This window comes from Schizosaccharomyces japonicus, assembly GCF_000149845.2.
Source record: "Schizosaccharomyces japonicus yFS275 unplaced genomic scaffold supercont5.1, whole genome shotgun sequence".
NCBI lineage: Eukaryota > Fungi > Ascomycota > Schizosaccharomycetes > Schizosaccharomycetales > Schizosaccharomycetaceae > Schizosaccharomyces > Schizosaccharomyces japonicus.
In genome coordinates, this window is record NW_011627860.1 from 724,923 (window position 1) to 738,876 (window position 13,954).

Consider the following 13,954-nt stretch of genomic DNA (forward strand, 5'->3'; position numbering starts at 1 on the left):
GTTTACTAAGTGGGACACATGCCACCTGTAAATGTGTACCCAAGTGCTCTTCACGGAACCCAATTCATGCACGGAGAAGACTCGAGCAGGGATTTGCCAGAAAAACAATGTGCAGGGGATATGGTACCGATAAACACAAGCATGACAGAAGCGGCGCGACCTGAAACGCTAGTCAAGTTCAATGAACCCAATGTAGTTTGGGTTACAGACGTTAAGGAAACGTACTACCTCGCAGAGGTAGTTCCCTCTACTGAACAATGTGACTCACAACGGAAAGGTGAACGTGAAGCTGCAATCAGCGACAGTCAGCAATCTACGGGTTCAAAGTTCAGCAAAAATAAGCGTGCAAATGATTCAGCAGGCAATGTTACCGTACGAAATAAGCGTACAGGAATTATAGCTGTCGTTCCTCAGTCGTCTGTCTTTCCAGTGAACCCGCCGAAATTCGACATGGTCGAAGATATGGCAGAGTTGACACATTTAAATGAACCGTCAGTTGTACACAATCTGGAGCAAAGGTATCTTCATGACAAAATTTACACTTACTCTGGCTTGTTCATGGTTGCTGTAAATCCCTACTGCTCTTTACCTATATATGGCAACGACTTTATTCAGCGTTATGCTAACGAGAGTAATGTGGTAAAACTCTCGCCGCATATTTATTCTGTTTCTGCTGTTGCTTATCGGGCAATGTTGTCTGAAGGCAAAGATCAAGCTATACTTGTTACTGGTGAATCTGGTGCTGGTAAAACAGAAACAACTAAAAAGATTATCCAGTTTTTAACTACAATTGTTGGAAGTCCGAACTCCATTGCTTCTGGAAAACTAGAGCAACAAATCTTAATGAGTAATCCCATTCTTGAAGCTTTCGGAAATGCTCAAACAGTTCGAAACAACAACTCTTCTCGGTTTGGCAAATTCATTCGCATCTCATTTACCGAGTCGGGCGCCATTGCAGGTGCCAGTTTGGAATGGTATCTCTTAGAGAAATCTCGTGTTATCAAGCAGTCAGCTGCTGAGCGCAATTATCATATATTTTATCAAATGCTGAAAGGCTTGGATTCAAAGTCTTTAGAATCGCTAGATCTTGTTCGTTCTTTTGAGCAGTACGAGTATTTAAAGCGCGGACGGAAGCACATTAAAGGCATAGATGATGGCAAGTCTTTTAATGAGTTGGTTTCAGGTTTAAAGACGATCGGATTTAACGATACTGATACGGATGATCTTTTTCGAGTCATTGCCTCGATCCTTCACATTGGCAATCTCAATGTTTGCGGAGATCGTTCTGGCCAGGCACGTTTTGGAAACACAGAGCAAGTGAATACTCTCTGTAAACTTTTAGGTGTTTCAGTACCCGAATTCACCGCCTCTGTTCTACATCCTAAGGCAAAAGCGGGTAAGGAATTAGTTGTTCATTCTCGAACAAAGCAACAAGTAGTTCATTCGCTTCAAGCCCTCTCAAAGAGTTTGTATGAACGGATATTCAGTAACTTGGTAAAACGCTTGAACCAAGTTTTGCAGCTCACTACTAAAGAGAGTACGCTTTTTATCGGTGTCCTGGACATCGCCGGTTTCGAGATCTTTGACCACAACAGTTTTGAACAGCTTTGTATCAATTATACGAACGAAAAGCTGCAGCAATACTTTAATCATTATATGTTTATTCTGGAACAAGAAGAATATTCACGCGAAAACATTGAGTGGTCGTTTGTGGATTATGGCAATGATTTGCAACCTACTATCGATATTATTGAGAAGTCTGACCCCGTTGGTATTTTCTCGTGCTTGGATGAAGAATGTGTTATGCCCATGGCCACAGACGCGACTTTTACTGAAAAGCTTCATTCAATCTGGAAGGGTAAATCGACAAAATATAAACCAACTAAGTTCTTAAGTGATGGATTTATTCTCACACACTATGCCTCTGACGTGGAATACAACACGGAAGGTTGGCTTGAGAAAAACAGGGATCCGCTCAACGAAAGCTTAGCTTTACTACTGGCATCTTCAAAAAACACGTACGTTGCGAATCTCTTCGTGGAAAACTATATGCAGGACGGTACTTCAAATTCTATTGAGCGAAAGGGTATGTTTCGCACTGTTTCCCAACGGCATCGGCGACAACTTTCAGATCTTATGAATCAATTGCAGGCCACACAACCACACTTTGTGCGCTGCATTTTGCCAAACAACAAGAAATCTTCACATGTCATTGACAAGGAACTTGTTTTACATCAATTGCGCTGCAACGGTGTACTGGAAGGTATTCGCATAGCACGTTCAGGCTTTCCAAATCGTCTGTTTTATACCGAGTTTCGTTCACGTTACGGAATTCTTTCGAATCTCCGAAACATTGGTTTTATTGAACCGAAAACTGCTACTTCAAAACTTATTGAAGAATTGAACTTGGACAAACATGACTATCGTCTAGGTTCGACCAAAGTATTCTTTAAGGCAGGTATTTTAGCCAACCTTGAGGATAGACGCAACAAAGTTTTGCAGAAGGTGTTTACTTCTGTCTCTGCTATCGCACGTGGTTTTATAATCAGACGGCGGTTATATCGGAAAAGCCATAAACACGAGGCTATTTTGTTGCTTCAATCGAACTTGATTACACTCCAGCGGTTTTCAAACTCTCCTTGGTGGAAGTTGTTTCTTCGTATGAAACCTTTGCTAGGTAACAGTTCCGAAGTTTATTCTATGAAAAAGGATCAGCTCATCGCGAACTTAAAGAAGCGGATACAGGAACTTGAGCAAGATTTATCCAGAAAGAATGAAGAACTTTTGGAAAGTAATGAACGTTTACAGCAAGAAGTTTCATTGAAGGAACAGCAAATCTCCGTTCTTGCTGAAAAGGAAACTTTGGTGGAAGAGCTTAAAGCAGCTTTACATTCAATGGAATCTGGTCACCATGATATTCAGCAAAGCAGTTGCAACGAAGCAGTGCAAAACGCTGGACAGGACTCGAGGTACGGCGAGAAGGATGTCACTGACCAATTGTTGACACCCACGTCTGTCTTGGGGAACACAGAAGACTTGAACAGTGATGTCGCGTCATATAATAGCAAGATGAACAAATTGGTTCAGAGTCTGTCTGATGCTGAAGACATGTACCAAAAGCGTGAGTCTGAGATTGCTTCCTTTCAAAAACAACTGGCGGATATTGTGGAAACGACTTCCTCTCCGGAGACCGCCAAGGAGTTAAAAGAGCTGTTGGAGGCTTATGGTTATTCTCGTTTTGTTGACTCCGCCAACTCTGGTGAAGAACAACATCCGAAGCCGGACACGGTTTCCATTTTTGATGAGATACAGCAGCTAAGATCCTTGCAAACAGAAGAAGCGTCTCGGTTGCACAATCGCATTAGTGAGAACAGGCGTCTTCTTGATGAAAGTATCAAGACGGAGATTGATCTAAAAGATGAGAATTTCGGCTTGAAAAACCGAGTCAAAGAGCTTGAAACGCAAATTAAGTCATTGGAGGCAGAGAAGCAAGAAAAACGCCCGTTGTACTCCGGTAGAAGCAGAAGCAATTCTCGTGATATTTCCAAGCCTAGCGCTTCTGGAGATCTTTCTTTTATTGATACTGGTAACGAAAGACGACATAATCGGACTTTGACGGATCCCTTTGGCAAGTCTACGAAAACTCACTATGATATTTGGAGGTACAAAAATGATGCTGTTGAGCCGTCTGTTAGCCGAAGTTTGTCTGAAAGAAATGTCAATGAAGTTATGGGCCCTCCTCACAAGCTGAATGCAACTGGAATGGGAACCCATTCTGTCTCTAATGAAAAGCTGCGTATTTCGGCTAATACCAACAAAGTCAATCCTTCTATTTCTCATGGTTTGTCAAAGAGTCTTGATGACAGTAAGAACGGAGTATCGTTATTACATCGTTTTTATTCAACCGGCTCTAGTCCAGTAAAAGCGCATGCCATTCCTGCAGTATATGCAGAATCTTTACCTGATTCGCCTTCTAAACGCTCAGAAAAGGTCGATGCTTTAATCAGAAATTTCGAAAGAAATTCAATAACTTCCCCGACCAGTGCCGATATTGCTGCTGCGAAGGATGTCGGAGTATCACTAATTATTCAAAAGCTTGATCAAGCCGCTTCGAGAGGACTCGTTAATAAGGAAACATTTATAAAACAGCTCACTAAATTCCTCGATAATTTAAGCGAAGAAGGATTCAGTGTCGGTGGTTTATCCGCAACACTTTCCAGTTTGAGACAAAAGCGTTTCCCTACCGGCAATCAATTGAAGCCTAGTCCTTCAATTCACTCTCTAAATACTCTCGCTGGTCTCACTGACGATGTTTTTTCTACGTGTCACTCAATGTTTGATGACGAAAACAACAAACAGAATGTCACAACACTGCAGAAGTCCTTAAGTCTTGGGGCGGGTTTCCAACACAAAAACGCACGTGCTAGGAATGGTTATCAATCCATTAAGGCTGGAGTGGATCCTATGCAGTATAAGAAAGAGTTAGAACGCAGTTTACAAGCTATGGCAAAAGCGGAAAGAATTCAGAACCTTGTGCGTAATCAGCTCGAAGATACAGAGGAAAGTTTGCGGGAAAATCAAAAAGTATGCGCCAAATATCAGCAGCTGTACTTAGCTGCAGAGGCAAAGCTTCGTGAGGTCGAGGACGTCATTGAGGAGAAGGATTCCTTAATGGCAGAGCTGCAACGTCAACGTGATAAACTGCTTCACCAAGTGGAGGATTTCTACAGCACGAGGACTCAAGATTTGGAGGATCGAGAAAAACAGGAGCAAAACATATACGAAAGATACCAGAAAGAACTTGCACTCCTTAAGCGGCAGGCAGAGGTGGAACGTGAAAAGAATCTTGAACTGCGAAACGAGTCGCGACTTCTTAATAAAGAGTTTGGTGAATTACGTGTTAAAATGGATGAAGCTGTGCTAAGTCGGTCAAATTTAATGCGTGAAAATACAGAGTTGCAAAAGGAGATTAAACGTTTGTCACGTCAATCGTTCCAGCTTTCTGAAACACCTAACTCTACTGCAAAGCTGCATGTAATGCGTCAAGCGATGGAACAGATGAAGGCCGAGACTCGTCAACTTATTCAAAAGAATGATGCTTTGGAAAAAACGATTGAAGAACTAACTCAACGACTTGATACTGCTTATGGACAATTGAATGGGGATTCTTCATCTGTTCAACTTCAGGAAGAGCTTGCTCTTTTACGGAAGGAGACTTCTAAGAAAGAAGAACTTATGCAATCTATCCTTGAGCGAATGAGACAAACCGAAACATTTGCCAACAAAACACAGCTTGATAGCAACAGACACCGCGAGGAAAACCTGAGATTACATCGTGAGCTCGGTTTACTTGAAAGCCAAAAGAAGGAGTTGGAGCTTAAGTTGTTCGAGTTGGACACCAAAGCACAGTCGACATCCACCTTAAAAGATGTCAAATTACTTCAGAAACAATTGTCTGAGGTTCATGAAGCTTCTGTAATGTTAGAACGTCAAAAATCCAAGGATGATATTTTGTTACGGAACAACGCCCAAACAATTCGTCGGTTGGAGTCACAGATTTCACAATTAAGTGATGAGCGCACTAGGCTTGAAAGTAAAGTTGTTCGTCTTGAAAAGCGGAATGCCAAACTTCGCTTTCTCATGGATGATATTCACCAACCTGATCGAACGTCTCGTTCGCTGGACTTTTCACCTTGATCGCGTTTTGCTTTAAATTTAAACTATGTGCAAACCGTGTCAGCAGGTCTATCGCGGTATTTGCAATTTGGCGGGCCTTATTCTTTTCATGAGTTAACGACGTTTTCAATTTTCAATTTTGTACATGCCTTTACATATATTCAAATTTTCATACAACATTCATTTTTTTCTGGTCTACCTACACACTTATTTATAACATTCCTCTTATTAGCATTACCGAAACTTGTTAGTAGTTCGCATAGTCTACGGACCAGGTGATATCTACTTTAGAAATCCGCACCAATGACCCTAACTAGCACCTCATCCCATCTCTGTCAACGATTATCGTTTTGTTAAGTTATTAATAGAAAATGGTAATTTATTGTGACAACGTTAAAAATCATAAGGCAACAGTTAGAGTGAACGATTGAAAGAGTTTGGTCACCATTTCCTAACGTTGAGATTATTGTTAAAAATATGAAACATCAGTAAGGCACATGAGAGAGCAGTCATCATTATATACATTTCATGAATCGCCGTCGATACCTACTTAGGCGCTGATTCCATTGTAGGCAAGCAGGTTAGGGGTGTCGGCAGGGATATCGTAAAGAACATCCTTGGTAGCCAAGTCAAGGATAAGATCCTTGATATCGTAAACAGACAAAGTGTCATTCAAACCGACAAGATAAGCAGCCAAACCAGCAATGTGAGGAGTGGCCATCGAGGTACCAGAGATGATGTTGGTGGAAACATTGGAACCGATCCAAGTAGAAAGAATGTTCAAACCGGGGGCAAAGACATCAACACAGTCACCATAGTTGGAGAAGTAGGCACGAGCATCATTGATGGTCGAAGCACCAACAGTGATTGCGAGGTTTGAAGCGGCAGGGGAGGAATAGCAAGCATCGTCATCCTCGTTACCCGCAGCAACGGCAAACGAAACACCAGAACGGACAGCAACGTCAACAGCGAAGTCAAGGATGATACTACGACCACCACCAAGGGACATGTTGGCAATAGAAGTGTTCTTCTTGCCCTTCACAAGTTTGCGAATGTAATCCTTCACAGCCCATTCAATACCGGAAATAACGTCAGACATAGTGCCCGAACCGTTAGAGCGAAGAACCTTGACGGCAATGACCTTAGCCTTCTTGGCGACACCATAGGCTCTTGAGGCAACAGTACCGGCAACGTGGGTTCCATGACCGTTACCATCAACATCTGCATCACCAGTAGGGATGGTCTTGCCCCAAACGGCACGGCCTTCGAATTCAGTGTGGTTGGTGTTGATACCAGTGTCGATAATGTAGACCTCGACTCCCTCGCCAGCACTGCTGTCGTATTCGTATTTGGTCAAAGTATCAGCATCCAACGTCTCACGATGGGAAATGCGAGCGAGGCCCCAAGGAGCGTTTGATTGTTGGATCTGGTCCTGAACACGGACAACTTGATCACGCTCAACAATGGCAACATCAGGATGTTGACGAATTTGTTCGAGTACATAGGAACTGAAACGACCAGAGTATCCTTGGAAACCAAGGTCGCTCAAATCATAAACGTGCTTAACGGAGCTCATCACGTCAATGCCATCCAAAGAAGCGTCGACAGCACGCATCTCGGCATCCTCGCGACTAAGGTCTTTCACCCATTGAAGGTGTCGATGAACGCTATCGGCTTCGGTGTTGGGTTGGAGCAAGACAATGTACTCGGACTCCAAGCCGGTAGTATCGGCGTTGGAAGAAGAAAGAAGAGGGGCCGAGTCGGCGGAAGCAAATCCTTCAAAGCGTTCAGCACCGGCAGACGGCTTGAAGCCGCGGCGCTTGACCAAATTACGAATACCACCCTCCACGGGCATGGCGAGAACACCAGACGTGAAGGCGGAGAATGCCACAAAGGCAGAGAAAATGCTGGGGAAGAAACCAGTCATGACGCTCAATTAAAAGAATTGATCAAAAGATGCAGTGGGAGTTCTAGAAGAGAAAAACAGAAGAAAATAACACAATTGCTGTCCAACAAGTAATTTTTGAGTCGGACACAACGAATGGAACTGACAGTCGATGGAAACTGTCAAGATGAGGGCTTCGTGTGCGTATGTGATACGGTATGGTTCTACGGGAGGCGAGCCGCTCCTTATGTACTATTCCCGGCTTTGTACCCTAACCCTTATAACAAAGCCAGCAGAGATAGTGCCACTGAAAACAGCCAACACCCAAGATACAACACATTCAGGCGGTTTTAGTTTTAATGCTATCATATCATGAACTATATGCGTTATATTATTAATTCGATTTTCCTAATTTCCTCATGGCAATGTCTGAAACAGTCTGTTAAACTGCTCTGGACCTCAGATGCATTACGTCACTTATTACTATAAGGCGCGATAAGGTAGAAAAGGTAACCGAATAGATGACCAGCACTCGGCACCTGTAGCCACATACTGTAGAAATTGGATATTGAGATTACGTAAACACGTACTAAATGACTATCTATCACACAAGAAATGTTGAATAACGAACAAAACTAGCACAACCCTTCTCGGAGTCAGCACTCGCAGATTCCGCTACCGACGTCGCAACCTCCCTTAATGCGAAGATAACGCAGATAGCTTAGCGAATAGACAGAAATGATCTGCAGGCTGGGCGATCAGAATATGCAGATCATTGCAGGTGATCTGCATCATATACTGTACAAAGCATGGTTTATGTTGATGCTTAGGTCCCGTTTGAACAACTTTGGCTGACAATAGTATTGATTTATTGAATAGACTGAATACAACTTGTGCGAGTAAGGTCTAGAAATCGGGAATCTTAAATTCTTACGTAATTGCGGCCTTTTGTACCAGTGAAAAAAGCACGCATGAATAGAATATTCAGAGGGATGCTGATTGTCGTTTCGTGAGAAACCGTAAACAATGCTGAAGGCTTTATTTTGGAATCAATTGACAGACGACTTCTACAACGTGACTTTTGCTCAACAAGAAACAAAGCGGATTTGAATGCGCTAAAGCGGCGTCTCGTAACTATAAATGCAGTAGCAATTGTTAGCGAAAAAAATCTTATACGAATAAGAGATACTTAATTAGTGATTACTATGGCTAAAATGATAAGTTGATAACAGGAGAGTGAGTTACATAAGCGTAATGATTAAAGGAACGTTTGCTTATTAAGAGAAATTTGTGCTTCTGAAGCGATTTCTTTAGACATGGATGAATAATCAACACTTCGCCCCTTGCATTCTACTCTCCCCGTGGTTGAAATGGATTGATATGTTTCCAAAAGTCTCGTTACCTGCGTAAATTGTGGAAACAATACCAAATCATTGCTTTAAATGGGGGACCCGAAAAGAAAATAAAGAACTCAAAACCTTTTTTTGGCTTGTGTCAAACCTTCTTTCATTCAATTGATATCCCCTTCATATGCAGGTACACGTGGATTCCCGCATCCTCTAACTCCTGCTTTTCTCTTCCTGGCTTTCAGTGAAACCGCATTAACTAACGGGATACTATCAACCAGATCTCTTATATCTTGATCACAAAACCACGTTGAGAAATTCGCAATGTTTCTTGAATAAACACTTCAATTGCGATTGCTTTCTTTCCCTTACACTACTAGACTTGATTAGACAAACGACTCTGTTATCCCCCCTCCCTCCCATTCGTCTAGTAAGCACACCCACAGTTCGCTTACGGAGTGAAGCTAATGAAACACTTTTTAGGAAAGCAAAAGCAGTATCCTGGAATTTGTGCCGTTAATTATTCTTTCTAGGCTGTAATTTTATTGCTGTAGGTTTTTTTTTCTTATTTATTGTCTATTATCCTGTTATTTTTTTTTTGGTTGTTTGTCTCGCCAATATTGGCCTGACCCCAATTGATTCATTTGTCGTTTATTGAAACAGGAGAAAGTTTCTGCTGATCGTTCCTTAAACCTAACTCTCTTTTATGAGCATGTTCAAAACCATATCTCGTGCATTTCGATTTCAAAGTCGGCGTAGTTATCAGACCTATTACACTCCAAAATATGGAAGGTTCCTCCGAATTCCCATGGATCATGTTCCTCAAAGCCTTGGCATTGCTACGGCCCGGGGCGACAATCCATGTAATGAGGATCGTCTCGCATATGGATATATGAATGGTATAAAGCAATGCAATGGTGAACATGACAGCCCGTTTTTTTATGGAGTTTTTGATGGACACGGTGGGTCTGAGTGCAGCCAATACCTTGCTGAGAATCTCGGACGGATTTTAGAAGAAAACAACTTTGCGAATGCGAAGGCTATTTTACACGAAGCAAAATCCATAGGCGGTTATGCCGAGAAACTGAAGAGCCCGTTTCCACTAAGCTTGTTACCGTATCTACGTACTGAGTCGAGAGTTTGGCAAGCAAAACTGTACTACTCATTTCTTGATGCAGATCTACGGTATCTTCGTGCTAACATGAGTCCTGATTCAGAAAAGGCTATACCTGGTTCAGTGGGTACAGTGGCCGTTATCACAACACAGACCTCAAAACCGTACTGGGACAGCGATGCATACCATATTCATTTAGCGCATGTTGGTGACACAAGAGCCATTCTGTGCGATGCTCGCACCGGAAGAGCTCATCGGTTAACCTTCCAACACAATCTTTCCAATCACGGTGAAGCGAATCGGTTACAGAAGTATAGTGTTAATTTCTGCATGGACTCGTTTGGTCAACGACGATTTGCGTATGTTGCGAATACTCGAAGTTTTGGTGAAGGATACAAGCTGAAGCGGCTTGGCGTTTCTTGTGAACCACAACTTACTTCGTTGTCTTGCTTACGTGATGATTGGGCTTTCCTAATACTCGTAACAGATGGCATAACCGACGTAATCACAGATGCCGAATTGACCGATATAGTTAAGCTTTCTTCAAATCCACAAGATGCAGCCCAAAACGTCCTGCGTTATGCTCAAAGCATTGGGTCAGTTGACGATCTTAGCTGTCTTGTGATTAGTCTGCCAGGTTGGGGGAGACGAACAATTAATGATTTTACCAATGACCTTCGTGATACGAAGTCATCTGCGCCTATACGTCCTCAATGATTTAAATGAAACGCTAGTAACGACCTTTCCGCTGTTGTATTTGTTTAATAAAATAGCATTGGAGTACATGATTTTGTGATCAGATCCTAGTGCTGACGAGGTAGCCAAAGTATTGATTTAATTTAGCAGAGCTCTTCAATTCTTTTATCATTTCAGTCTTAATCGTTTATAGCTACATTTACTGTTGAGTTTATTATGAACTTTCTAACACTGAGGCTTCTGCTCGTCTGATTCTCTTACACAACACAAGTCCTCCGATTTAATATTTGTTCCATCAGCAATAACTATTCATTTTTCAGCTGAGAAACTTGTCAAATTTTGCTTAAAAAGAAAGAATCAACGATGAGTAAAATGGATATGGTCCAGAGAATAATTACTCTTGAGGTTAGTAGCTGTCATTTTTTTAACTTTAAAAATATGCGATTTTCAACTAGCTATCAGAAAATATTTCAATTGCTAATATGTGCCGTTTAGCAACGTAACAAGGGTTTTTATATTATTACCAAGGAAATTACGTCTCATCTCCCTGAAATCAAAGAATTCTCCGTTGGCTTGCTCAATTTGTTCATGCAACATACTTCCGCCGCTTTAACAGTGAACGAAAATTGGGATCCCGATACTAGAACGGATCTCTCCGATTCCATGGATAGAATTGTACCAGAGAGTGCCCCTTACCGCCATACAGATGAAGGTTCCGATGATATGCCGGCTCATGTAAAGTCTAGTTTGTTGGGTCCCAGTTTGACGATTCCCATTCGCAATGGTTCTTTATTGCTTGGTACGTGGCAGGACATTGAGCTCGCTGAGTTCCGTAGAGCATATCACTCTCGCCATATTGTTTGCACCATTCAAGGTCTTCGCGAAAGCAAGTAAGAATCTACGGCTTACGTACTCAGAAAATTGTATGTTGAGCCTCATGAAATGTTTTAGGAAGTTAGGAAATGAAAAAGCTGTTAGTTTGAACATGCAAATTATTATTGGAATTGGAACTAAAATCGTAAAAATGAAACTACTGTTCATAACTAAAAATGGCACAGAGACATGAAAAGACAATAACGCCTTAGTTAAGATCGGGACCGCGGATTTCGTTGCCAGGGAACATAACATCATCAATGGCATCTTGAACGACAAGTTCATCTAAGCAGAATCCATCACGCATGGCGAGAACGTACGGGTAAAGCAGCTTTGGTTCTCCACGCTTAACGGAAGTTTTCATTATGCTGTCTGATTGTTCAATCATTTGGCATGAGAGAAGATCAACCATGGTTTCTGAGCTTGGCATCTTGATAATGTATTCTTTGTCTTTGGATCCATAATTGGTGACCAGAGTGATTACATCGCCTTTGTACATAAGCATAACGTGGTCACCAACCATCATTATCTTGGACTTCGAGCGGATGAATTCTTCACCTCCGGGTGCGTTGATAAGAGCTGTTCTAATACTGTTCACTTTGGATGTGAATTGGTAAAGAACGCCATCGGTGTTGTAACCCTTGTCCCACATAGCCGGACGATTGAATGGATCATGGCTGCCATCGAACATTTGTTCTTGACCGTAAAATACAATTGGGATGCCATCGCCCATGAGGTTAAACAGCATCGCGTTTTTCAGAACATTGACGTCCTTATTTAGCGCAGCCATTCTAGGTGCATCTTGAGATTCCAAGAAAAGTCCCAATACGGTACTGTCCTTGCAAAGTTTTCCAACGCGATCCATAGCGTATGCAGTTTTTCTCAAACCGCGGTCATTGATTGGAACGACTGCTTGAGCAGCAACACCTTGGACGGGGAAATTGTGTAATCCATCCATGTAGTCTTGCCATTCACAGAACTGAGCCGGGTCACCAGTCCAAAGCTCACCTTGGCAATAAACGCCAGCTGCTTCACAGAAGCCTGGCCAAAATGTTCTTCTTACGTGCTTTGTCGCGTCAATACGGAGACCATCAAACTCGTATTTTTTGACTAGATCACTGATAAAGTTATGTAAGATTTCAATGACTTCTGGACTCTCGGTATCAATATCTGGAAGTGTCATATGTTCTGTTCCGATCCAACACTGTTCTATTGAAAGTGGGTCATCCTGGTCAATAGGACACATTGGGTGAAAGTAGCCTTCGTTGTTAAATGGACGATACGAAGCAAAATCAATGGATTTTGGATCTAGTGAGCCCATATGATTAACAACAGTATCCACCATAATGTACATTCCACGTTTGTGAAGCTCACTAACGAGTTCACGCAAATCGTCTTCCGTGCCAAAATGGGGATTCAACTCAAAAAAGTCTTGGGGCCAGTAGCCGTGATACGCTTCTCCGTATTTGGTAACACCTTCAATGTTTTTAACGATGGGTGATATCCAAATGGCGGTAAAGCCCAAACCCTGAATGTAATCAAGATGCTCGATAATTCCTCTCCAATTTCCACCGCAATAGGCACGATCCTCTGGATTGCATGGAGCAGGATTTGATGCAGCGAATCGATCCGTAATTATCGAATAGATAGACTGGCGTCTCCATTCATCTTTGCCTAGTGCCAGTACCGGGGACACACATTCAAGTACGGACACCAGCTGGATGATTGCTGATAGAATGTTTCTTGGTTTCATCCTTGGTGATTTGTTGTCCAAGGAAATTAAGAGGGAACCTCAAGCTTTTAAAGTCATTGAGGTTTGTTTATTTGTTTACATAAAAGCAAGTGTAAACACACGTCATGCAATGTCACATAGTTTCACTCAATCAAAATACATAAAGTGTGTATACACTTCTACTGTTTATGAGAATGCTATATTGTCATGGCGTCCTAAAATACAGTTATGCAATAAAATGCATGAAAATCCTAGGGACTGACTTTATTCAAGTCAATTATCTATTTATTTAAAATGTAATTATACGAGATATAGGGCAGTATTTAATTGATGAATCGCTTGTTAATTATCAAGTGCCGTCTCCAATCCTTTATAATGTTATAGTTAATGATTTAGTTGCAGCAATATTTCATATACGAAGTTAACGAATCAAGTACTTTTGGTATGTAATATCTTGCTTTACAAAGCTCAATACTCATTGCATGCAAATCCTCAATGACGATTTCTGTTTTTGTAATCACTTCAGGAATTGAGTAAAAATAAAGCTAGCTTTTCTCATTCACTTATTCACTCATTGCTATACGTGTATAGAGCTTTCTATTAGTGCACAGATAATGTGTTTTAATATTAAT

General features: G+C 41.8%; 5 protein-coding genes across 5 annotated transcripts; 3 read left to right on the top strand and 2 right to left on the bottom strand.

Annotated features, from left to right (window-relative positions):
• Nucleotides 1-18: 18 nt before the first annotated feature.
• Nucleotides 19-5,697, top strand: SJAG_02431 (myosin type-2 heavy chain 2; the record flags this gene model as incomplete). Its single annotated transcript, XM_002173600.1, has 1 exon — nt 19-5,697. One exon carries the CDS (start codon nt 19-21, stop codon nt 5,695-5,697), a length of 5,679 nt encoding a protein of 1,892 aa, XP_002173636.1.
• A 295-nt stretch (nt 5,698-5,992) lies between these two features.
• On the bottom strand, nt 5,993-7,957 carry SJAG_02432 (vacuolar serine protease Isp6). The gene has a single exon (XM_002173601.2). The coding sequence runs from the start codon at nt 7,601-7,603 to the stop codon at nt 6,227-6,229; it is 1,377 nt and encodes a 458-aa protein (XP_002173637.1). The 5' UTR covers nt 7,604-7,957; the 3' UTR covers nt 5,993-6,226.
• A 1,328-nt stretch (nt 7,958-9,285) lies between these two features.
• Nucleotides 9,286-10,878, top strand: SJAG_02433 (protein phosphatase 2C Ptc4). The gene has a single exon (XM_002173602.2). It carries the CDS (start codon nt 9,614-9,616, stop codon nt 10,736-10,738), a length of 1,125 nt encoding a protein of 374 aa, XP_002173638.1. The 5' UTR covers nt 9,286-9,613; the 3' UTR covers nt 10,739-10,878.
• A 122-nt stretch (nt 10,879-11,000) lies between these two features.
• SJAG_02434 (hypothetical protein) lies at nt 11,001-13,785 on the top strand. The gene is made up of 2 exons (XM_002173603.2): nt 11,001-11,122; nt 11,213-13,785. Exons 1-2 carry the CDS (start codon nt 11,081-11,083, stop codon nt 11,609-11,611), a joined length of 441 nt encoding a protein of 146 aa, XP_002173639.2. The 5' UTR covers nt 11,001-11,080; the 3' UTR covers nt 11,612-13,785.
• On the bottom strand, nt 11,716-13,493 carry SJAG_02435 (alpha-amylase Mde5). Its single transcript, XM_002173604.2, has one exon. It carries the CDS (start codon nt 13,341-13,343, stop codon nt 11,799-11,801), a length of 1,545 nt encoding a protein of 514 aa, XP_002173640.1. The 5' UTR covers nt 13,344-13,493; the 3' UTR covers nt 11,716-11,798.
• Nucleotides 13,786-13,954: the final 169 nt, after the last annotated feature.